The 27,390-nt window shown below is 43.0% G+C and overlaps 1 protein-coding gene across 1 annotated transcript in view; it reads right to left on the bottom strand.

Annotated features, from left to right (window-relative positions):
• The window catches only part of STK4 (serine/threonine kinase 4), a 218,867-nt gene that overhangs the window by 94,216 nt on the left and 97,261 nt on the right, over nt 1-27,390 (bottom strand). Inside the window, exon 6 of the mRNA XM_086932548.1 lies at nt 1,737-1,904. Coding sequence (XP_086788674.1) covers nt 1,737-1,904 — 168 coding nt within the window. The remainder of the gene's footprint in view (nt 1-1,736; nt 1,905-27,390) is intronic.

Raw genomic sequence — 27,390 nt, forward strand, 5'->3', positions numbered from 1 at the left:
TCCTCAATGCGACACCCTAAGTGAGACATGTATGCAAGATATGGGTCCAGTGCTCACTGTGCCATAGGACTCATGCTGCACTGTATGAATGAGCCCTAAATAGGCTTAGGCAGTCTGGGATTACTTGTGCTGCCCTTAAGAGTGGACATTGGCTGGCAATTCAGACTGGACTGTACCTATTTTAGCAGAACCTAGACTGATCAGTATAAGTTTGGTTTCTGTCCGAGGAGGCATGGTAGCTTGAATGCTACCCAAAGTAATTACCAGTGAGCGATATTAATTTAAGCATTTCACCCATCACATTTTTGTATTCCACATTTTTTTTTTTAAACAAGGCTTCATTGTGCATATAGGTTTTGTATCATCGGAGGGGTAATTGTGGTATCTTTATCATGGTCTGGGTGTTTATATGGACCGGAGATCAGAAGCTGGTACAGGTTTCGGTGTGAAGAGGAAAGTGAGTTATGGCTCTTAAGACTCTTCATATATGTTGATATGACAAGGTCTTCGGCTTTCTCTTCGAAGAGACCCAAAGCTGTGTTTCTAGTACGTCTTCCTCCTAGGTCCTGTCTCCATTCCATCTACCTTATGGGAAGGGGAAGAAAGCTACACCAGGAACTCATTCTGACTATGTCACAGCCCATGACCACCACTGCCTTTCAGAATGTGTCTGTTTCACACCATGAAGTAGACTATGCGGAGAACAAATATAACTATGGCTTAGCAATCTCATCCGTAGCCACTGCCTATTGCACAGGCTCATCTCATCTCCCCTTGCCACCTGTGAAAGAGTTGGAATAAAGACGGATATACATTTCCATTAGTCCTTCCAATTATTTCTGCTGTTATTAAGAGTCTGTGTGCGATGAGACTGCTTCTCAGTGGGAAGGCTTTTCCCCTAAAACATGTACTGTAACATTGGCTACACCCAATTGGATTATTTCACTTTCCAGTAGAGCAATGATAAGTGGACCCAGGAAATGCACCAGCGATGTGAAAATTAAGAGTCATAGGTGAGAGATAGTGTATATATACACACACTATCCAGTGCTTAAAATGGGCCGGTACTATCCGGTACGGCGTACTAGCACTTTTTTATTTGGAGAGGGACAGTACCAGCACTTCTCAAGAGAAATGCAATACTTTTAATTAGAGAGTATTGGCACGTCTCAGAAACAAGCATGTACTCTGGTACCGAGTACCTGCACTTCTATATTTTTTGTCAAGCGCTGACACTACCCGCTTGTAAAACTAAAATCTAGGGCTCCAGCTAAAGCTGTTGTTTTGTGGCTTGGATGCAGTTTTAACACCACTGTAGTGACAAGTTGAAAACCATAATGAAAATGACATTTTACCCATTAAATAAATGAAGCCCGAGTGATACCCGTAAACATACAAGGTTGATTTGTAATGAATATCACTAGCGCATACTAAATATTAAATAAAAATAGATCTGTCTTCAGGGTGAAAAGTTACCAACAGCTGTTTGTCCCCGCTCGGGCCAACTTACCTTTTCCCTGAGCTGGCCTACTGATCTCCCAGGCAGGTTGCAATGTGAGTCCTGTGCACAATTATTTATTATAATGTACAATAATAATTCAAAGCACTGGAATTACGTTTCGGAAAATATGTAAGGCAGGAGGGTGTGCTCCTGAACAAAACGCAAGTTATAGCAGAATGAGCAGGCATTATAATAATGAATGCATAATGAGACACCCCAAAGGAAAGATTCTTACCCTCATTGGATGAATCTCAGAATACGGTGGCTTTCCTTCTGCCATTTCTATAGCTGTAATTCCAAGAGACCAGATATCAGCCACACAGTTATAACCAATTTCTTGGATCACTTCCGGAGCCATCCAGAATGGGGTACCTATAACTGTATTTCGCTTAGCCATGGTATCCTAAAAGGTTGCAAAAATACATGTAAGACAAGCATCGGCAATGCCAATAGTTAAAGACTGTTGTATGGTAATATAAAGCATTACAACTAGATATCATGGGAAGGGGTAGATATGTGTGTGGAAGCAAAGTACTGTAGAATAATATTGGAGCATGTTAACTGGTCAGGTGACAGTTGCACTGTCGAGCCAGACCAAAAAATCCATGTAGGTTAATGACTGCCCTCCTCCCATCTGTGCTGACGCAACAGAAAAACAAAATTAATTATCTGGTTATTAAGACACTTTAATAGCTTTACAATTTCATGTACGTGCCCCTGAAAGTTCAAGCTCAGACAGCTGGATAAATCAACAAACAAAATTATCACAGCTGGGTGGGGGCAAGCACTTTGTTTTTGGAAGAACACAACTTCTGCCTCATCAAACATGTACACCTGGCTCCCAACTTGTGGGCAGAGCCAAAGCCCCTCCATAGTGATTCTCGCATAATTGTCTGGCAATAGTTCTACTGTCAAGCCAGAACATTAAAAAAAGTAAATGGGTAAATTGAAGTAGAAACATAGGGTTATAACTTAACAGCAAACTAATAAATGGTGTGATTACACCCTTATGGGGACCTGGGGTAAGGGTGGTAAAATATACCATTTGTTGATAGAATGGTGCTAGTATAAACTTTATTTAAAAGCGAGGTCACTAGAATGTCGACATTCATGCTTCACAGTCATTACTTCTATCTTCTGTGGTTATTATATGGAGTCCAGTCTATGCATTCTGGGCACCAGAGCTATGCAGAGGTAATGGTTATGATAAGATGATAGGGAGTTCTAGATCTAGTAGGATGATCGCAAGTTAAATGGTAATCCTGTTATAGCCATAAACTCCTGTTAACACTTGATAAAGGACTTCTGTTGAAATCTAGAGATCTAAGCTTTACTGCGCCTGATCTCATAATTGATGGGAGACAGGCATGTGATTACCACACAGTATCAGAAATTACATCTGCAGGTTTATCTCCCCACGATAACTGGTCAACTCATGATTGACCCCAAGTCTTCCAGAAGACAAAGTAGCCCACAAGTATAGGTTTTATTGGCTCTAAACTAAAAAACAAATTAAACACTCACAAAAAAGGGTCAGCACTGAGGACAGCAACCACAGGTTGATCCTTTTAACATGAGCTGTGGAGATTAAGATCACTTGTAAAACAAAACTATTCTTGTTCCTTAAAAAACTGTAGTTCAAACAAATCACATGAATTCAAGAGAAAAGTTATGGCAGAAAAATACAATGGATTTGCTTGGCCGGGAGTGGAGGCATAGATACGGGAAAGGGCAAGATGGCCGCTATGCTGCTGTAGAGAGCAGTCGCACTCAATCCTTCTCCTGGACCCATGGATTATGAGGCTGGACGATGGTGTAAAATATGCTGATTTTCCAAAGAGTATTTAATGCTAAAGGAGGTACTGGCATTATAGTGCTACAGAAGGTGATTACAACCCTGAAACTATACTACGGAGAACATTTCAAGAAGGCATTTACTCAAGGTATCGCTGCAGTTTTAAGAATGTCGCAACGCACTGGAGCAATCCCGAAAACTACGCTGAGCAAAAAAGCCATAGCAGCTACCGCCGCGAGCAACACTGCCCAGAAGACTCCGGTTAAAAAGGGAGAGAAATCAGACAAATCCATGAAAGTAAAGGAAAAAGAGAAATCTGAGCATAAGATAGCGGTGCAAGCAGGAACTCCGGGCGCCAAAGGACAGATGCAACAACAACAGAGGCGTCCTCAATCGGATAGTGGAGCGCCGAAGCACACGCTCACTGTACCTGCTGCTGGAAGAGATCTGCGACAATCCACCGTCACGGAGGCGTTTGCGGGGAAAATCCAGCCTTCGATACTGGTTTCTGAAAGCAGTGAAAACATCCCGGTCTCAAACACGGAGGCTAATGCGGAAGCTGTTCTCGCCCACCGCGAGGACGCAAGCACGGCGGTTGCCAGGCAACCGGGACCCCAGACGTGTACGCCTCAAGCGGGAGCCGCGCAGGGAGAGGAGAACTCTGAGAAGTCTGGCGAGAACTCAGACGCGGATGCAGATACAGCGACTATGAACAGTACTGGTAAGCTAAGCAATGGGCAGATGAAGGAGACGGATGTCCCGGTGAACGTTAATAATGCCCAAATGCTTGAAGCCTTGATGGAGGTTAATCTAGCGCCCACACCTGCTGACAGGAATGTCATAACACAGTCTAACTGGGGAAGCATGAAAAGTCTAGAGAGTCGCACAACAAAGGGGGCTAAAGGAAGGAGAGTACGTTCTCCTGAGGCGGAAAAATTTTACTCCGTGACTGAGGGCTCAGATTCTTCTCTATTGGGGTCAGAGGAGGAGGGTACTACCACAGATATCTCATCAGGGACAGAGTCAGAAGGATCTCACTCCAGCGAGCATAGAAGCAAGGAAACACAGAAGAAAAAGAGAAGAACTATGATACGGCGAGATAGAGATATTAGATAGAGCAGCATCAAGCACAAATAGGAAGTTGCTGTGGGATTATGGTAGTACCTCCAAAATGTATCAGGAACAAGATTTGGGTGATGCACCTGAGAACTACCCTCTAAATGCCTCTCAAGACGCAACTAATATGCCACCACAAGCGACTTTGGATGGAATGTTCTCCATGCTGAAACAAATGCACCTAGAGGCCCGCTTAGAAAGCAGAAGAGCAAGACAAGACACTAAAAAAATACAAGCAAGCATCGGGAAAATGAACAGAAAATATGAAGAGGTGGAAGGTAGGGTGGAACAGGTTGAAGAGAGAACAGGGAGATTGGAGGATGAAGTCACAGACTGGCAGAATTCAAGAGCAGAGCAAGGAAATGTGATCGAGGACTTACAGTGGAAGCTGGAAGATTTCGAGAATCGCCAACGGCGGAACAACCTGCGATTTTTGGGACTGGAGGAAGGATTGGAAGGGAAGGACCCAAGAGGGTTCATGATTAAATTACTGAAAGGCGCATATCCAGAGGCGCAGTGGCAGTGGGAACATGAAGTACAGAGAGCGCACAGATTCCCACTGACGCAGAAGGGAGCAAGAGGCACCAATCAGAATGGCTTACCTAGGGCAATGCTAGTTTTCTTCGGGAATTTCTTGGCTAGACAGGAAGTTATGGAGACTGCTAGGCCAGATAGAAAGAAGTCATTCGATGGGATCACATTTTTTACTAGGCCAGATTTCTGTCACACGACTGTGGAAAGGAGATGTAAACTCAGGCAGCTTATCACTCCATTCCATCGTCAGGGTTCTGAAGCATACTTGATGTATCCATCAAAGTTGAAAGTTGTTACAGGGGGACGCACCAGAATGTTCTTTTCGGAGATAAAGGCAGGTGAATATCTCGCAGAGATTACAGAGACTCAGAAAGGCAGGAAGAGTAGGGAATCTGAACCAGCATAAGATGCATACGACAATACTGAGAGTATTGAGTATGTTAATAAACGGGCAGGATGGGCGGGAGAAGGAAGCGACACTACAGTAGTGAGCAGCCACACATAGGTCACTATTGACCTATTTGCCTGTAACAGGGGGGGACTAGCAAGGGGAGGGGGGACAAGGGGGGGCTGGGGGAGGGGGGGGGTGGGAAGGTGGTGGTGAAGAATTAAGGGTATGTACAGCACAAGTTAAGAAGATATGTAGACACAAACAGGTGGCAGTAAAAATTTGGAGGAGAATGATTATGGGCTTTACTTCAAAACTACATGGCGATAAGACTTGCTACCATTAATATTTGTGGTCTGAATGATGGCGGGAAAAGGCAGAAAGTTGCGGCTATGTGTCGATTATTAAAACTAGATGTTATATGCCTGCAGGAGACAAATGTGAGAGGGAAAGATAGATATCTTATGGATCAGTTAGGGTATGAAGTTTTAGCATACACGCAGCAAGAGGAAAAAACAAAAGGAGTGGCTATACTTGCAAAAAAAGGTTTTATGACAATAAAGAGGAAGAAGGAAGATGTGGAAGGTAGATGGGTGGTGGTAGAAGGAGAAACAGCTGGAGGTCGATACACAATTGCATCTGTATATGGTTCTAATGAAGATGAACCCGATCTATTTGACTTTCTAGATGTTGAGCTTGCATTATGGCCAGAACCAATAATTTTTTGTGGGGACTTTAATATTAATGGGTTATCAGGGCTGGGTATGTCGGGAGGGGGGATGAAGGGAGACCGCAAGAAGAAAACACGAAGTGCCATTGCCAATTTAATGGATAATAATGCCCTGGTAGATGTTTGGTCAGCATATAATCCTACGGGAACAGGTAGTACTTTCTACTCTGCTCCCCACAAAACTATAGCCAGACTGGATTTTTTTTTAGCTTCTAGCCCCTTAGTACCAAAACTGAAAATAGAAAAGCTACCCCGGGTTTTCTCAGACCACAATCCACTGGTGTTGACTATCTCTCAGAACTGCAATTTCAATCACAAAGAATACAATTGGACTTTTGAAAGAGGGTTACTCAAAGAGGCTGAGTATGTCAGTAGAATGAAGCTGTGGATTAGGCAATTCTGGGAGGTAAATAGAGGCACGGCATCCACAGGAGTGGTATGGGATACATTCAAGGCAGGGATAAGGGGGGAAACGTTGGCTTATACTTTACATAGGAGCAAGAAAGAGAAACTGGAATTAACTAATAGGCTACAGGATCTAATGAATTTAGAACAACAGCTTATTCAGTCGGTTATAAACCAAGAACCTATTGAGCAGATCCTATTAGAAATAGAGTTGAAAAAGGCAGAGACTGGTGAAAGATTGGCAAATAAAGCAGCAAGCAACTATCTAGCAAAAAAGGAAAAATGTTACGAATTTAATGAGAGGGTTGGGCATATGCTAGCAGTTCGTATTAGACAAGATCTGGCAGCTGGGGAAATTAAAGAAATCAAGAATAAAGGGGGGAATGTTGTGACTAAGGTGGAAGAAGTGAGGGAGGTGTTTAGGGAGTGCTACTCAGAGCTTTATGATCAAGACTTGAGAGTGGGGGAAGAGGAGGTAGAGGATTACTTAGCAGGCACTCCTGATAAAGTATTGAACGCGGAGGACAAAGAGGCTATGGAGTTACCACTAACACTGGGAGAAATACATAATGCGGTAACGAAACTCCCCTCTGGGAAGGCCGCGGGACCTGACCAAATACTGGCGGAATTTTATAGGACTTTTTGGGACACTTTGGGGGTTGATATGCTAGAAATCTTAAGGCATGCACAGATGGGGGAAAATATACCACAATCATGAGCCGGAGCAAGTATTATAGTCATTTTGAAGAAAAACAAAATCGCATTTGGACCCTGGCTCATATAGGCCAATCACGCTCATGAACGCGGATGCAAAAATATACTCCAAAGCTCTCTCACAAAGGCTCAGTAGGGTAATTGAGGGGCTGGTATACACAACTCAGCATGGATTTGTTGGAGGGAGAATTTTTAGCTGCACAGCTATCCAAGGACACACCTGTCACCTGCACAACATGACCCCTGTGTACGCCCTGCTGTTTAGAAGTTACAGGCCTCAGTTACGTTGCCCTGAGCACTGCCATTTTCTCTTAGCTTAAGCAGAAGCAGAAAGCAGGTCTGACCCAAGCTTCACCCAGCTGCTCTTGTCTGCAAAGCTCAGCACCCCTACCAGGCCCCACCTCATTGTATATTTCGCACACACTGTAGAAGTCAAGTTCCTCTATAAATCTTGCAACATGCCCCACGTCCCCCACTTAAGCCATGAATAGGATAAGGGAAGTTCCCACCACAGCTACGTCAAGCAAGATATCCGATAAACTGAGGATAAGTGTAGCGTAATATTATCGCAGACTGCCTGATTGACACATGAATAGAACCCTTCAAAGCAATAATAACACATTTCTGATTAATGACAAACTTCCAGTCAGAATGGCAGGAACTCAGTCTAGGCTAGCATACGTGCCACACAATTACGAGAAGGTAGTCACATCTACACTAATGATGGGAAAGTCACCAGGCAGGGGCGTGAGAGGCGATAGAAGGATATGTGGTTCGAGGTGACGTAATATAGCGTGACCATAGGCCCCTCACCCCTGAACAAGTATAAAAGGGTGGTCCGCCCGATTATCGTTGAACTACTCCCCGTCAACACATGGGTGGCGGACAAGAGTTTTTCCCAGGGGTTACTCGAGATAGCCCTTGTTTCATGTACTTAGGTTTCATGTACTTAGATTCTGCTGTAATGAAATGCTTTTTCCTTGTTGCATTTAAAGTTGTATTCCATTATTTGAAATGTTATGCTTTCTCTGACTTTGTTTTATCTCCACTGCATTTGAAGGTTTTTAAACTTATACTTTCAGGACATCATACATGCAGTGGTGAGTGTGCCCAATAATATGTGCTTAACCTCTTCTATGCAATATGCATCATGCCTCACCAGTGTTCTTAAAGTATGGTTTCTCTCTCTCATAGCAGCTGTAAAATGTACTTTGTAATTTCAAACTGGTCCATGTGACTTTCAAGAGAATGCTGGGTACAGGACCAAGTACTATGTGGTGTTTATGCTATCACTGATTATTTCTAGAAGCTGTGTCTTCAAATAAATTGTAAAACTCCAAGCTTCAGTCTCCAAAGCTCATATGTATGCTCTTTTCCTGTTTTAGAGCAAGAGGTCCAGGTCTGCCCCGGTGCAAATTAAGCCGTCCTAATCCCCTTAGTTCTCACTCACGGTCTCGCCAGCGCGGCTTCTGAAAGCTGCTGCACTGAGTCCCCCTGGCCCCTTCTGCCCCTAATAAATCATCCCCTCCAACAAGTGGTGACCTCGACGTGATAATAAGGAGTTAAACTGACAGGATGCAGCCGGTTCCTAAGGAGGAAGTACTAAACTGCTAAAGGACTCTGCAGCCGTCCTGCTGGACCATTGTGAGGGGAGAACGCAACGCTGAGGGTAAGCATACATAATATTGTGTCTGCCCGCCGCTGCGCTCTCTCTCTCTTGGGTTCGAATGGTGTGCTTTATTGTGGGCAGCAGTGCGTGCTTCTACCAATGGTCCAGGTTTCCTGTCTGTTAACCTTGTTATTTGATTCTACGCAGAGGAGGGATTGTGTGCTAAGTGGAGACTGAGCCTGCAGTTGGGTCATTATTGAGATATGTGTTTCACTTTGCTTTATAAATAGTCGCATGTTATTGCTAAGCCGCGTGTAAATACTAAGAAGGATTGTAGCAGTCGAATTGTCAAGGCTTGTTCTATATTTACTCTTAAGCGCGGTGCCTCTCTAGAGGGAGGGGACCTTTAATACATCTATTAGTTTTTTTTAAGTGACCCTCTGAAGTTTCAGGGAAGGAGGACCGCACGTGGCAGGTCTCTCAGCTTAGTGGAGCCTCTCCACAGGGGGAGGGCCTTTGATACATCTGCAACAGGGTGTCAAGGAAGGAAAGGGTTGCGTCTAGCATCTTTTCAATATATTTGTGCAAGTGATCCTCTGTTTGATAGGAGTGACAGAGACGAGGTAATCTCTCATGTCAGTAGTCCATGAGAAAGAAGGAGTTTCAGCAGGTCCGATTAGCTACCGTGACCTTTGATCTTTCCTTAATTTAGCGGTGATATCCCCTGCTGTATGTCAAGGGAAGAGTTCTGTGCAGGACTAAGAAGTTTATATGCTCATGTTGTAGGCGTTACATTTTTTGTCAAGCTAAACGTGGTTTATTAATTATTTTTGGTTTGCCTCACATGTATAAGGAGCACTCTAGCACACTCTAGTGGCCATAGAGCGTGATTTATGAAAAATAATTGTTAAAGTGTTTACATTTTACTTTCCTCTTTTTAGATACCTGTTTAGGCACAGACCTGCATGTTAGCGCCTAGTGTTTAATGGTGAATGTATTTTTAGGTTCATAGAACAAACTCGTGTGATCCTTACTGTTTTCGTGGTCTCTTTTGTTGGGAGTCACTGGCTGGCACAGAGGCTGACCATAGCGAGACTATACTATTGATTTATAGGTGCATTGTGATCATTCATCTTTCCTTGACTGATTATAACCTGTGAACATCGAATTTCTGTGTAACACTGTGTTGTCTGGCCTCATACCAATATTACCACTTAAGGGTAAAAGGCCCGCTAAGTAGGGACTGCTGTGCACAACTGTGATGCCTGGCCCCGTACCATCATTATCATTTAGGGAGGGGACCTGCTAAGTAGAAGCTGCTGCTAATATTTTTTGTGACCATTATTTGAAGACTGTTCTTTTAGCGAGATTCAATAACTAGGGAGATTGTAAATGCATTTCTGTGTTTCCCATGTATGTTGATCTGCCACTGGCTAGCTGAAGAGAGTCTATAAGCTACAGCATTTCGAGCCACACGGTTGTCACACATATATATTGTTTTCCTTTTTTCTTGCTGCTGCTCCCCTGTGTGCATCTGGCATTCAGGATTTCCCCTTCCCTCTACAAGCAACTACAGGCTTCACGAGGGAAGTCTCAGGGAAGTGCTCTGCGTTATTTTTAAACTACAGATCGTTTAGAATAAATAAGAAATGTTTCTTTTTTAACTGCATTCCACACAAATGAATAGAATACATGACTATAGGACATACAAAACGACACACGCCATACACGTGCAGGTTTTTATGACAATACCGGGATTAGAGATACCAGTTATTGTGACATCATTGTGGCCTCGTCACCCTCTGCATAGCCAGGTCCTTGAGGCTTGTTTTGGTAACAACCCTAGTGCCCTGCACTTTCCAGACAATTGCCCAGAAGGTATTTACAACGGTCCAGAAAAGGAAGAAGTTAGAGAAGCATTTTATTCTGTCCTTATAGAAGCATTGGGTGATGAGCTTGTGGTAAACTGTCCCGACCCCGAAAACAACGGACAGGAGGTCAGCCTGTTTTTAATACATATACATACATATAACAAAAGAAAGTACAGATGAGCTATAGTGGACAACAAGTTGAGGTAGTCCTACACATATTGAACAATAAAATTGTATCACTGCAGAACGTGAGCGCACAAACTCAGAGAATTTAACAGAAAGGAAATATCCTTAATATCTAAAGCGTGGGACTTGTTGGGAATACCACTCACACAGGGTACTGAGATAAGGGCATCCACATTGCATCTAGTGAAACTGTGCCTCCCAGTGCCAACGTATACATCCCCCACTGATGACACACAACTTACACTTCAGTCAGTAGGTAGTGTAGTAAGTAACGAAAGCCCTGATACTGCTCACCAGTGTTCACTCACACCGCCTCCTCCAAGCACCAGCTGCCCGGAGGGGCAGGGAGATTCACAGGATACCCTCACTCCACTAGGATGTGAGCATCACGCCCACGAGTTGCATGACAAGCTGCAGCAGCAGCCATCACCAAGACTCACAGAACTATTACAAAGACACCCTTCTACAACACATTATCCAGAAATGTGGGCATATTTACAAAGCCGCATGTTGAAAGGAGATTAGTTTCGCCACATTCACTGCCACAGATAGCCTACCTCAAAGATAACTCGACTCTAGGAGATGAGCAGACAGCCCACACAAGATCCAAGACTACAGATTACGGTACACATAGTGAACGGCTGTGTTGTTGCCCTTTCTGAGGATACAGCAACATCCCCTGAGTCTGTCTCACCCCTGACATGTACAGTCATTTTGACGCTAATCTCAGCCCTAGGAATTGACATAACATACTTGCAGCAGGTAAGGCTGACAATAATACCCGGTGGCGTTGCACACTTACGCCAGCCTACACACCACACAGAAGGATAATGTCAACACCCACAGTACATCCACCAGCCTATGCCGCAGATGACTTTAATTTAGGACAGGGTATAAAGACTGACATAGAACTTTTATCAGATGTCCAGGCAGCCAGAGGCCATGACGATGCCTCAGCCCCAGACATCTCAGATAATTCACAAGATAGTACTTCAGAGAGTACATTAGGCCAGCTATCCCCAAGTTCGCAAAGTCCAGTACTGCAGGATGCAGCTTCAGTAATGCCAGGTCAAATTGACACGCTATTGATAATAAAAATGAGACGTGTCCAACTCTGCACCCCCCAGCAGGAAGAAAACAAAGAGAGCCATGAGGCCTCTGGTGGTTCACAGCACAGCTCCTACATGACACTCCCCAGACTCGACAGCCCAGCACCCACTTCCCTCACTGAGGATCACGATACCCCAAGAACAAGAACAAGACATTATGGCCCATTCCGATTCCCGAGCCACCAGCATTGCAATACACAGAGTCAGTATAATGAGTGGCAGCCCCTTAACACAGGTCCTAATAGAGAGGAAGAACACCTGCTACAATTCGATGAAGTAAAGAAAGACAGCGAACAGTATCCCTCTGAGGTAGTAACTGAGGGAGACATTAGCAGGAATAGGACAGAAAGTGACCTATGCCAAAGAACAGGTAAAGAAGTAGGGGACGTGTCACACACACAGTACTCAAGAAGCCCCACAGAAAATACAGCAGCACACCAGCAACTGTCATTATACCTAGCCAGTATAGGGGATGGAATGACTGAGCAGATGGGTGCAAAGAAAAAACAAGCCCCAAATGAAGTGGCTAGTAGTGTGAAGGAGGTAGAGCCACACAGTGGTGGAGTCCCAACTATCATGCCACAGCAAGGGCCATGGATAGACTTACATCAGGAAGCACAAAGTGTAGCCTCACCACAGATCAACATAGCAGCTTCTCTCACAGCCAACTTAAGTGTGCCCCAAGCTCCGTCTACAGTCATTGATTATAACACTCAGGTGACACGACCACCTACACCTATGCCTCAGACATCACCTCCAGTGGTTACACCACGTAGGCTAGAGAGACCACAGCTAGAGCGAGACAATTTGGATCTGCCAAAAATGTTCGAACAGGCAGAAGAGAGGAGAAGGCAGAGAAGAAGAGAGATAGAAAGTCTTGCAGTATTAGGTAACTATGGGCGACTGGATGACGTCCAACAGGAATATGATGCATCAGGTACAGCACATCTGCACACCACCAGATCTGGTGTACTGCACCATATGACCCTTGACAGGCCAAGACCGCCACTGATTAATGGTCTGACGCCAAATGAGATAGTGATACTTGGAGAAGGGAGTGACCTTTATGTCAATCCATTCTCAGATAAATTGGCAGACTGGACAGAAACAAATGCATCTCAAATGAAGGTTTGGCCCAGAGAGGGTTCCTTTGAGCCAAATGAAATGGCCACTGCTGAAGAATGTATATTGCAGGAAAAAGGAAATGACGATTGGAACTATACCTACATGCGCGAAGGCCTAAGGGTCTGGAAGAAATACGCACGCAGGTATTATCACACAAGACCCACAGGGGTAACACACCAGCTGCCCCTGCTGTCCAAGGAGGTCAATGACCCCCCTACCTCAGTAACTTGGTCCCTAACGGACAAAGAAAATTTAAAGAGAGAACTCCCACCCCTCACGGAGGGTGCGGGAAAGTGGATAGAAGCCTTTGAAAATGACACTTCAAGTGTGTCATTGGCCATTTGGGATATGAAAAGTCTACTCACATCCCTGATTGGAAAGGATGCAGAGGATATGTTTTCACGCATCAACACAAGGCTTTGCACCACTAATTCAGAATTAGATGGTGATCCTTTCAATAAAATAAGATCAGCGCTATGGGACGAACTGCGCCAGAAGTTTCCAGATGTCTCAGACATCGGATCTCTAATGTCACAAATAAGGCAATTAGCTATCGAGAACACAACTGCTGAATTAGAACAGCAGAAATTAAAGAAAAGAAAGACTCTTGATGCAGTTAGGCTAGATACACCAGTGAGTCAAGTGACTACTGTCACCAATGTTTCACAAAGTGCCTTAAATACACCAGGAGGTAACACACAGGTAACACAACATCAGATACAACATTTACCTCAGCAACACATGCCTGTGTACAAAATGGTGCCCCTGACACAAGCCCCTGTATCACAAGGAGCTTCAGTCCTGCCCCCCATTGATTTGGTTTCACAGGGCACCATCCAGCAGCACAAGGCTGGAGGCAATTCAAATCAGGATAAACCCACAGACAACTCTAGTGTGTCCCTTGTTGTCATGTCTCACAAAGATTAGAGTGGACCCAGTTGTGAATGTCATGATTAACAACAACACGTATAGTTTTTTGATTGACACAGGTGCCACATTCTCCTGTATCAAGGGGAGGGCACTGCCCACTTCCAACTGGAGCGCAAACACACTAGATTTCTCTGAAAAGATATTGAGGGTCCCTTTCACAGAACAAGTACGAATAGAAATAGGAGATAAAGTTATTGAGGAGCGTCTACTTCATGCACCACAGTCCACGTGATCTGATGGCCAAATTAAATATGAAAGATAAGAATATATTTCAATGAAAGAGGCACAATGCCCTTTTCGGTTCCCAAGTGCACGCAGACTATCAGTTCTATGTCTGCATTTTTGTTAAGAAATAGATAGTTACTTCGCCAAATATTGCGAAATTGAGCAACTAAATAAAATTATTTATTCTTACGTCCCAAAATTCAGCAGCAGCTGACACAGGCACAAGAAAGATATAAAATGATGGAATGGAATGCACACTAGTTGCATCGCATTTCTTTTCAGATATAGACACGAGATCATGTGCTGCTAGGCCTATTGAGCATTTCATCCTTCTAAGGTGGATTCAAGAAATACCTTGAGTTGGGGACAATAGAGATCTGCTGTTTATCATCAATATACCATTCTGAGTGAACATGTGCATTACAAATAAGCCATCTTTATTTCTATAATACGATTCGTATATTTTACATATTGCAAATAGAGAAAGCACATGTTTTCAGATATTAAAAAGAACTGAAAAGCCAACGGGGGTATTTTTATTTTTATTTTCGGACCAGGTTCACAAGTAGCTTTCCTGGCCAAGTGCATATTCTGGGCGTAGAGCCAAACAGGAAAAAGGCTTCCTGTAGTCGACAGTTACCAATAAGATTGATGAGAAAGGGAAAAGTATTGTGTAATAATACGTTGGTCTATGGAAATGAGCAAGAGAAATGAGTGCCCCAAGATCACACAGTTAGGTGAAATAAATAGTAAGGAATATGTTAAGATGGATGAGAGGAGATAAGGAATAGGTTTTCAGATATGCACAGCTGTACAGTAGTTACTTCACACAGCCCCAGTGCTGGGAAAGTAAAAGTGAATACAGATATAAAGTAGATTTCAATGTTAAGAGGACGTATGCAGGGAGAAAGCAATGCTCAGTATTAAAATGTTGTCAGACTGAAATGTGCGGATTTTAGAGGTGGTCGTATATCCGAATTATGAATATGAAAGCAGTAGCCAGAAGGCCCGGACATGCACCATCTCTATCCCCAGCACAAACTGACTGTGCCCTCCATTCTGCTTGCCCAAAATACACCCTCAACAGTGCAAGAAGATACATCATGCCCATACACTATTGGTAATACACAGCACTATGATTTCATTGCGCAGCTGCACCTTAGAGAGACACAGAGAAGTGCCCCACCTGAAGAAAAAAGTTGAGGAAAGAGAGGGGAGTACAACAGGATATTTCATATTTTATTTTACAGACAGACAATGACAGGAAAGCCTGTCATGCCACAGGCCCTTCTGCAAATAGCACTCAGTCAGTTGCACCTTCCTACACAGGCCTCTCGTGATATCATGTCCACAACTTTGCAGACAGAGTGGTTCATCCCCAGTGCACATGAACAGATACAACCCTTTGTATCCTTTTTTAGGGTCCTTTTTAGAGCTCCACATTAACTATGTAGACATGATTGACAGATGCCTAATAATAAGACACATCATGGTGGTGGTGTGCCCCTTTTTCACTGTGGATTTAAGTTGGACCATGTGTCCATTATGACGCAAAGGCCGCAGCTAACTTCCTACTTCATGAGGTCATATGTCACTGAGAATTACTGGATGCCGTTGCAGTGACCCGCAGTGACAGTGACAGTCATTTTTCAGACATCATTCTTTTGAACAACTGCGACAATGTTAGGCCTGTTCAAAGCCAAGATCAGTAAGATAAGTGCCACAATTGGGAAGGAATAGCTATATTGCCTTCTCGTTGCTCTGTCTACACTTAGAAACACTCTCAGTTCTGATCATCACATCACATCTCATCGGCTTGTCACTGACAGATCAATGAATATGGTTGTTCTCTCCACCAGACTTAAAATAAGATACTGGGCCCTCTTCTGATATTATAAACGATGAATCATTGTTCATTTATGTGCACTAATGCGTGCTCCAAAGTTCCTTTCCATCCAGATATCGAAGAGAAGAACAAGGGTCCTATCTCTGATGAACTTCCGCCAATCTGCTTTGGGACACACATCTTTGTAAAAGAAGCAGTCCGGAAGTGGAGAGACTTTAAATTCAACGAACACTTGCAAATGAACTTTTTGAGGTTCCACTCGTCACCATCCAAGATCTGAACATTGAAGACATCATGTACCCACAGACTTTACAAGAATGTGAAGAACGTGTGATGGCCTACGGACTGAGACGCAGCAACAGAACCACCCTCCATGTCAAGATTTCAATTATTAAGATATGTACAAGTTATAATTATTTTCTTTGTTGTGTTTATAGCTTCAGTAAAAGCATTCCACTGGTTAGCAGTGCAATCTGAGAGAGAGAGAGAAGTTACTAGCAATATTAGATTTGTAACAACGACAGAGCTTCCCATGCACAAGACACTTCCTGCTAACAAGCAAACTGGGATAAGCACCAGTAGTAGCTATGACACCTCTGTGCCTGTCTTGACACCTTCTGTACACCATGCTGACCTTACAGGAAGGGACTTGACACTCGATATCATCTTGATCCCCACTGTGCCAGATACCCCAAGACGATCCCGCCAAAATAAAAGAAGTCTTACATATAGAATGAGTCGCGAGATAGTGCCAGTTAGATATACATCGCATACCCGACTTATGGCAGACTGGGTTAGAAATGTCCAAGACACAGTTGTTTACACCTTCGATCAGCACTCTATGCCTGATTTTTCCTCCCAGCGCCCTGGTGTGTCACTACAGTATGATGGTACCCATAACGCATTGTTAGATAACATGTGGTACGGACACATGAGGGAGGTGGGAAGAAAAGCTACAAATGAGTCATGCTTTGTATGTTCTCACATTCCACACGCTGTAGCCACAGATGAATTGATCTTTCCTAAAGAAGTCCCACCACCCACAGCCAAATGTCTTTTACACTTGTTTCTTTGCCGCATACATGGTCAGATACAGCTCCACTCAGCAAAAGTGGATGATGCATTTGTAAATACAACAGAGTGGAATGACAAGTATGAGAGTATTTAGGGACATCACCAATACCTTGGAAATAGAAAGGAGAATGGAGGTTTACCGTGATATGAAAGTACCTGCCGACATAATGCAGGATTGGGAACATCACTATAAGAAACTAGGGTACTTCACCTTCCCAACACCCCCATCCAAATGCCACTCACCTGAACATCACCGATGTAACTACACCCATGACACATGCCCTTGTCAGTGGAGACCTATTCTGCACCTGAAGGCCAACATTTATTTCGACAATAAGTGGAATGGTCCACATGACATAATATGTAAGGCAGCCTCCTTAGGTAGCACAGCTATAGGACAAGAGCACAAATATAATTTAAATGTGGAGACAGAAAGGGAGTGTGATGAGATATGGGGTAGGGAAACTAGAAGATACACGTCCAGTGAGGGTACACCATACACACAGGAAAAAGAATACAAGCTAAAGTCTCCTCTCCTTTGCTTCCTAGGTAATGGAACGGCACCTGTGGGCGGGAATGCCAATTACAAGAGCACTAGTACTAATTCGGACTCGAAGTACAGCACGTCCATCCTCATTGGCATCTATTGGATATGCGGAGAAAATCTGTATCTGCAGCTGCCTCCCCAATGGCAAGGACTTTGTTCTATCTTGACGATGCATGAATGGCATCTCGTCGTCCCAGCAGCGGACATTTCCCGCATCCACACACACCCAATGGCAGGTGATGTCACCCTGCCCCACCACCGAAAAAGAGAAATAAATAAATACTCCTCAGATGACACATTCCATGAGGTTCCGGAAGATTTCAACGATGCTGAACTTTTCTTTGGGGGAGTTATCCCCATGTTCCAGACAAAAGCCAATGCTCAATGGCTCCAAGTAACGAGATATGAACTGATGCAGCTTGTTAACAACACCCGTGATGGGTTCAACGCCGTGGAAGAAGAACTACGACCTTTGAAACTAATGGTTCTGGAACAACGCTATGTTCTAGACCAGTTAATTGCGATGAATAGTGGTCGTTGCGACAGAATGGGAAAATCGTCCTGCTGTGTCTTCATTTTGGCCGATGATGCTGATAACGGAACACTTACAAAGGCCATTGAGGACTTGGACAATTTGGGGAGACAGATGCCTGAGGATGGAAGTGCAAAAGCAGATGTTTTAAGTAATTGGTCCAACTTGGACTGGATGCCTTCATGGCTATCTGCAGTACTAAATTTTATAATGCCTATATTATGTGTGCTTGTGGTTGTGTAATTTTGAACACAGATTATGTTGCATTGTGTTGGAAGATTAAGGTCTAAGATAGTTGAGATGAACTACACAGGTACACGCATGGGACAAGGGGAAGATGTAGAGATAGCAGTGCTGAACATAGAGCGTACAATCCCTGACCCTCACTCAGCGCAGGACCCCTCTGAAAGTCAGTACCTCCCTATGAGACCATGTGTAAGAGATTGGACCAGAAGAGGGTTTGGGAACAAATTCTTCATAAAATTGCCCTGGCCACCCCCCATCTCCAGCTAGGTATGCAGTTCGAATGGTGTTTAAAGATGTTTGATTAAGTTCGAATTTCGAACTTGAGGGGGGAATGTTGGAGGGAGAATTTTTAGCTGCACAGCTATCCAAGGACACACCTGTCACCTGCACAACATGACCCCTGTGTACGCCCTGCTGTTTAGAAGTTACAGGCCTCAGTTACGTTGCCCTGAGCACTGCCATTTTCTCTTAGCTTAAGCAGAAGCAGAAAGCAGGTCTGACCCAAGCTTCACCCAGCTGCTCTTGTCTGCAAAGCTCAGCACCCCTACCAGGCCCCACCTCATTGTATATTTCGCACACACTGTAGAAGTCAAGTTCCTCTATAAATCTTGCAACATGCCCCACGTCCCCCACTTAAGCCATGAATAGGATAAGGGAAGTTCCCACCACAGCTACGTCAAGCAAGATATCCGATAAACTGAGGATAAGTGTAGCGTAATATTATCGCAGACTGCCTGATTGACACATGAATAGAACCCTTCAAAGCAATAATAACACATTTCTGATTAATGACAAACTTCCAGTCAGAATGGCAGGAACTCAGTCTAGGCTAGCATACGTGCCACACAATTACGAGAAGGTAGTCACATCTACACTAATGATGGGAAAGTCACCAGGCAGGGGCGTGAGAGGCGATAGAAGGATATGTGGTTCGAGGTGACGTAATATAGCGTGACCATAGGCCCCTCACCCCTGAACAAGTATAAAAGGGTGGTCCGCCCGATTATCGTTGAACTACTCCCCGTCAACACATGGGTGGCGGACAAGAGTTTTTCCCAGGGGTTACTCGAGATAGCCCTTGTTTCATGTACTTAGGTTTCATGTACTTAGATTCTGCTGTAATGAAATGCTTTTTCCTTGTTGCATTTAAAGTTGTATTCCATTATTTGAAATGTTATGCTTTCTCTGACTTTGTTTTATCTCCACTGCATTTGAAGGTTTTTAAACTTATACTTTCAGGACATCATACATGCAGTGGTGAGTGTGCCCAATAATATGTGCTTAACCTCTTCTATGCAATATGCATCATGCCTCACCAGTGTTCTTAAAGTATGGTTTCTCTCTCTCATAGCAGCTGTAAAATGTACTTTGTAATTTCAAACTGGTCCATGTGACTTTCAAGAGAATGCTGGGTACAGGACCAAGTACTATGTGGTGTTTATGCTATCACTGATTATTTCTAGAAGCTGTGTCTTCAAATAAATTGTAAAACTCCAAGCTTCAGTCTCCAAAGCTCATATGTATGCTCTTTTCCTGTTTTAGAGCAAGAGGTCCAGGTCTGCCCCGGTGCAAATTAAGCCGTCCTAATCCCCTTAGTTCTCACTCACGGTCTCGCCAGCGCGGCTTCTGAAAGCTGCTGCACTGAGTCCCCCTGGCCCCTTCTGCCCCTAATAAATCATCCCCTCCAACAGATTTATACCGGGTAAAGGGACCACTGAGCACACAAGGAGGATGGTCACCATATTGGACGCTGCGGGTGCCGCAGGAGACCCTGCCTCGGCCATATTCTTGGATGCTGAGAAGGCCTTTGACAGGGTCGCCTGGGGCTACCTGTGGAAAGTTTTGGAGTGGTTTGGGATAGGAACAGGCTATATAAAGGCCATAAAAGCACTATATTTAGATCCAACAGCTAAGGTGAGGGTAAACAGAGGGTATACTGAGGGTATACGCATAAAGCGCGGTACAAGACAGGGATGCCCGGCCTCACCACTGTTATTTGCTTTATACTTAGATCCCCTTTTACGAAGATTGGAAAGGAATCTAAATATTCTCCCGATTGGATTGCATGCACATAAGTACAAGACACTTGCATACGCAGATGACGTTGCAGTGGTTACCCCAGAGCCAGGGTCGGCTATTATAGAGATTGAACAAGAGGCCGTACTCTTTGGCAAAATTGCAGGCTATTCATTGAATAAAGGGAAAACACAAATAATACAAAACAATTGGGTAAACTATCAGGACATAAGAGTAGCGCCCGAAGTTACATATTTAGGTGTGAAGATCACAGCTGACTTAGATAGGTTAGTAGAAATCAACATGACCCCGCTACTGGCAAAAATCAAAACAAACACAGAAAGAATGAATAATCTGCATTTGACCTTAATGGGTCGAATTAACGTTATCAAAATGGTAACATTCCCAAAAGTTTTATATTTATTTAGATCTATACCCTTATTTTTTGATAACACATGGTTCAACAAGTTGGAAGCGATTTTGAACAAATTTATTTGGGTCAAAGGGAAAACAAGGAGAGCCTACAGACACTTAACTACAGATAGAGAAAAAGGTGGTTGGGGGGCACCGGATTTCAGGCTCTATTACTGGGCTGCTGTAATACAATATAGCAGGGGGTTAATAGGTGGGGGAGGTACAGAACATATAACGGGAACTGAGGTAGGTTTACCCAATGTTTATACTACATTATTGGGTGAGGAGGCTGAGAATGGGTTCCTAAATACAACTGACTTCACGTACTTCAAACATACAAGATTTAAGACCTTGAAAGCGGCATATAGGGTGTGGAAAGGAGTGGCTAAAAAAATTGGTTTAGGTAGATATAACAACTACACGAGATTGTATACAAACAATTCACTGCCAAGGGAGATTTTTAAGGATGCCACTATGAGAGACTGGTACAACAAGGGCATAGTGAAAATAGGGAATTTGCTGGATAGTCAGGGCAATATGCTACAGTTTGGGTCGCTAAAAATGAAATTCGGATTGGAGCATAATAGTTTTTACAAATATCTTCAAACCAGGAGTTTTATAACACAAAAACAAGGCGGCCCGCCAGGGATGGGGCAATGCAAAATTATGGATTATATAGAAACAACTAATAAATGTACGATAAGACAACTATATGCCGAACTGAAAGAAAACAAAGCAGATGAAAGGGCAAAATATTCACAAAAATGGATAGAAAAACTGGGGTCAGGGTCAGGGTCAGAAACCTTCCAGATGTCATTGGATTTGGGTAGAACAGTGCTATGCTCGGCAACCCTCCAATCACAGCACTTTAAAACAATATTTTCACTCTATCATACTCCGGCCAGAATCGCTCAGTGGGGTGGTACGTCGGGAATAACATGTCCACGATGCAACTCAAATGAGGCGGATATTGTACATATGTTTTCGCAGTGCCCACAACTGTTTACTTTGAAAATGGCCATTGAAGAGTTTTTTGACAAAACACTTAGGATTAAGATTAAACTATTAGACGAATTGATTATTTTAGGGGTGGGAGACACGGTAGAAGCTATGCCAGTAGAGTTTATTTTTGTCTCACTTGCAGTATACCGCATCTGCATAGCAAGAAATTGGCTGAATAAGGCACCTCCCCTATTTCAAGATTGGATTGCCAGCCTTCTCAATATATACAATCTAGAAAAAGCAATATATGAGAGGAAAGGCAGAAGGGCTAAGGTATTAGGTAACAGAATATGGCAACCCATCACGAGGTGGAAAAATAGTAGGATAAACCCAGAATAGTATAAGAAAGAATGCTATATATATTATTTCAGCTGTCTGCTTTTTTTGTCTCTTTTAGGGTTTTTTTTTCTTCTCTTTTTCTGGATGTTGTTTTGGAATGAGTAGTATGCATTATACACAGATTTGCTTGTTGAATTCTTTACGTTAGAATGTAATGTAATGTATATAATCACCTGTGAAAATGGAATGTGTTGTTAACATATGCTGGAATATGTGGGAAAATTTCTGGGAAAAATTTTAATAAATATATTAAAAAAAAAAAAAAAAAAGGATTTGCTTGGCCGGGAAATGCATAAATCTACATTTATCCGTGTAATCTACTGGCAGTGCACAAAATATATTTGGATTGCCATATGATTTGGTTTTTGGACCAGTGCACTCCTTGAATACATTCAGTATATGCCCATTACAGTGTCAGTGGCAGGTAAGAAGTATCTTATTCCAGAGGAAAGAATCAATTATCGCGTTGATATTTCAAATGGATTTGTGTAATGACACCGTACTTGAATCAGTCAGCGTTTGTCATTTCCATGCCCTCATAACACCTTCGGTGTCCTAGTAAGGGGACCTATATCTGTTGGTCATAGTTAATCACTGCGTCAGACTCCATAGGGAAACTTGGGACCATCCTGCAGACTGGTGTGAGTTGAAATAAAATCATCAAAAAAGTTGGATTAGGAAGCTTTTTTTGTCAATGTAGCTAAACTACGACCAACGAAGGATTGGTGAGAACTTAAAATCCAGCCAACAAGAGAGGAAGTTGGGCTATGTTGACAATAACACAGACAATATGTAATGTATGTAATACAATAATCAGATTATTTTTCTAAGAGTTCTAGAGACAACTTTTGAAACCACAGAGGACAATGTTTAACCTTCCTTAACGATGTTCCCTAGCCATTGGTCCCCAAATAATATGTGCTCACTTTTGGAAAACGTATACAGGTCATTGTTCCCACAATCAGGGATGCATGCTTAAAGATGGTTATCAGAGCCTCTTGGCAATGTGGGTGTTACCTTGGGCTGTATTCTTGTGTGAATCTGTAAATGTGGCAGGATTTTAAGTAGTAGTCTTAGTTCTGTAACACAACTTGAACATCTTGCAAGATACCTACTGTTTTTTGATTTTGATTATTGTCTAGAACAATATGTGTTAAAGGTCTAGGAAGGGTGGAAAAAGTAGCAGTCTGGAAGGTGTGTTCATAATCACATGCAAGGGCATATCCGTCTCTACACCCGATTCACACTTCAAGTGCCTCATCTACAATTGTCAAGAAGAAGATTTCCCATCAAACGGTCTAATTTTTGAAGGCGATATAAACTGGCTCTCTTGTCCACCTACGGACAGAACAAAACGTCTTCAGATGCCCCCTGGGGTAAAAACTATCCAGATTTATCGACTTTGCAAGCATTACTCTTGGAGCCCTTTTGGCAGGACTTAAGTGCTTTGGGTTGTTGAGATAACTGGTGGTGAGGTGTTAGACCTGGCTACCTCCTGACAATGAAGTGCTTGAGACATACTCAACCTATCATTGCAATGACTCCATCAACCCGTGACTGCCAACTATGGCTGATTGAGCTCATGAGCCTTAAGAACCGGTGTGTGCGTCCACATGCTTAGCTCTACAGTGCCGTTCCGGCCTTTGCTTGCATACAGTTTTGAAGTAGCAGCGAAGTCAGGCTAGTGTAGTAAGTAACAGCCTAAATACGGGTCAAGTGTAGATATGGTTAAGTAAATTTCCAGGAGAACGCATGTTTTGTTCTACTGTTAAATCCTGCATAATCTTAAAGTCCTTGAACAGCACTGATGAGGATTTAGAGATAGTGCAGTCAGGATGAAATGCGACGCCACATTTAAGAGGCAACAAATCCATAAAAAAAGAAAAGAAAAAAAGAAAGGGTTTATGTCAACTAAGTAATTTTGGACAAACTTCAGACAAATGGAAAGACTTTTTTGGCAGCAATATCCAAATGAGCTTAAAAAGCACAGGTGGGTATTTAAATTGCCTGCTTAAAAACTAACATTTAAAATACAAGAATGCTGAAAATACTAATGTGGTGACTGATTTTTAATGGGGATATGCTCAAAAGAAACATACAAATAGTGCTCTCTACTCCCCTTGCAACCCCTGGCACTGCCTCTACAACCCCTGGCATCAGTGGTCAGGAGGGAGGGAGGGTGGGGGGGGGGGGGGGGAGGGGGGAGGTGGCGATAAACAAAAAAAAGCTGTGAAACTACACTCGGAGTTTTAAATCTATGTCAGAGTGTAGCTTTACTACTACTTGGAACGCACAAATACTGACTGGAATTGCACGGTAGCTGCACCGGGCACATGTTTCCCTGTGGATTCACTGAGAAATTATCGGAGAGCACAGTTTGCAATACATTCCTCTTTAAAGAGTTTTCTGTTGCAAGAACTCAGCATAGAGGAATGGAATCATTTGTGTAAATACACACTTTGGTTTTTTTTTTCCTAGAGGGGGAGTCTATTCCCTGTGGAGTAACCCCTTCGGCTACCCCACGACAAAATCTGGTGGTGATCGATTCCCCTCTGCACCGTAAGAGATTTATGGCAGCAGTTGGCTAGAGTAAAAAATAAGACCCTTACTGGGATGGGAGGAAAAAGATAAGAGTTTGCAAATGCGCACAAACATACTAGTTTGTGGGAATTCACAAACTTCCAGGGCAAACCAAGCCTTGGTACGCCCAGAAACAGCCTCAATCAAACCCCTCGAGTGTGATTTATAAATGTGGAGGACGCCATACTCCTGGCAGAGATCTCTGCACCTCTGAAGGGTGCACATCTGCTTGGAATCCCTTGGTAAATTCCCGGCAAGCACAAGTGAGGTATAGTCAGTTGTAAACTTATGTACAATTGTACATGGAACTAACTACTACAATTTTTTTTCTGTTCAACTGCCTCTATTCAACGGCCTTGATAGAAAACGACTAGCAGAGGTCAGTAACATACCAGAATTGCTATCTACTGAGGGACTTTCTTTGTTAAATTGTTCTGGCAAATGCCTCTATTTAACTTTCTTGGTAGAAAACGAACAGCAGAGGTCAGTAAGATACCAGAATCACTTTAGCATTCTCTAGATTCCAGTCCATGGAAAGTGTATTCCATGAGCACTTGTGGACAATAATAGATTTTTTAAATTTTGTATTTTCAGTGATATGACCACCGAAGGCCCTGCTTTTATCTTAAAAACAGAGCTTTGGACTATACCATTTCCAGATGAAAGGCAATATTTCTCTTCATGTGTCCCCATACCTGGCATGTCACGCAGTTTGGTGCTTACTTTCTTTCCATCTCAAAGAAAAGTAGATGTTTCAGAACCCAGACTAATGTGTTGCATAGCTAAATACATATAAGGTCCCAAAGGCGAGACCAATTGCATTGCAAATGCTTTTTGTTTGAACTTTTTCTTTTCTTAATGCATTTCTTGTCGAGGTAACCATTAAATGACATGTTGCGACACACAGGATTTAGAGTATCAACTTTGTCCTGCGTTTTGTGGCACTAAATTCCACCCTTCAAACGAGCACATATATTTACATGTAAGACAAACTGAAATGAGTAATGTTCCCTTGCTCTATCAAGTCAGCACCCCAACAAAAATTTAGGTGGTATTTAAAATAGACACTTATCTGTCTTGTGCTACTAAATAAACTATGTAATTACCATGGAACTACAGCACTGTAAATTATTGTGATGTCATCCGGGTTAAGGTCAGGGTCCCAGGTCTTATGTCTTGTGATGTAATTGAGGTCAAAAGGTGTTGTGTGATGTCACTTTCGCTACTCCAGGATTTGGTACTCCGACATCCATGCTTGGACTGCTGGACATCAACATATGATAGATCCTTGGCGATCAGGAATACATTTAATTGCAGAAAACACAAACAACTCAGATGCTGCTTTCTTCGACACAGGCCTTGTGAGAGTCAACCGCCAAGTACTGCTTGGTGCATTGTTTGAAGACTTTTGTAAACGGCATGCGCAGCATCCGGGGGTAGATCATTGCAGCTAATCAATTCACAAAACAAAAAGAAATGTTCCACTTCGAGGAAAAGGAGATTGAGGAACGCAAAAGGGGAAAGCCCACCTCTGTGTCAGCAATTGCACAACCAGTGGAGAAACAGCAGGACAACATAGGGCTGAAATAGAAACAAGTGAACTTTTTCAATCTATCCACTAGATGGCAGACTATGTATAGGTTATGAACTAAAACCAACCCATGCTACAAAAAGAAGCAACCTGTAGAAAAAATATTGTCGCTGTGTTAAGGCGCAAAACAGGAAATGGGATTAACCCCTTCACTTCTAGGCCTCTTCCCCCTATGCTATGCCTTTTTTTTTACTATTTGGGGAAGTTTGTGCTTAGGCCCCTGTAACTTTTTGACACATAAGGTATCTACGCCAAATATGCGTCCTTTTCTTTCATCATGGATTTTCTAAAGGTACCCAGGGTTTGTGGATTCCCCCGGAGCAGACCCAGATTTTAGCCAAAATACAGCTAAAGATTTTTTTTATTTGGGGGGGGGGGGGGGGGGGGGGGGGGGGGGAACAAGTGCTGCAATTTAAAGCCTCTGTTTTTTCCACAGCAAATGGTATCAACAAATGGGTTTGTGGGGCTGAAATTACCATTTTCCCAACTTTTAGGGACAAGCAGACTTTTGTCGTAAAACCAACATTTTTTTACACAGTTTTGGCATTTTACTGGGACGCAGCCTGTCTTTTTGCTATTTTTTGTGCTTTCAACCTTCCAGTTAATGATAGAAATGGGTAGGAAAACAATAATGGATCCTGGAAAGCTATACATTTTAGGGAAGTAGACACAATTCTGACTTCACAAGGGGTCTTTTATGTAGATCTTTCAAGGTTTCTTTATAGAAACTAACAGTTGAATGTAGGAAAGATTTTAAATTAGTTGTCAAAAAAACAGCGATTTGTGCCAACATTTTCACCTGTGACTTCTTCCAATTACGACAGCTGTATGAAAGCAATATACTGTTACATCCGCTGGACCTTTCTGGTAGTGGGGATATATAAGACTTGTAGGTTCACCAAGAACCCGACGAACCCAGAGCCAATAACAGCAGCGTCTTGCAATGGTCTTTTATTATGTACCGG

The sequence above is a fragment of the Lissotriton vulgaris genome, chromosome 7 (assembly GCF_964263255.1).
Source record: "Lissotriton vulgaris chromosome 7, aLisVul1.2, whole genome shotgun sequence".
NCBI classification, from domain to species: Eukaryota; Metazoa; Chordata; class Amphibia; order Caudata; family Salamandridae; genus Lissotriton; species Lissotriton vulgaris.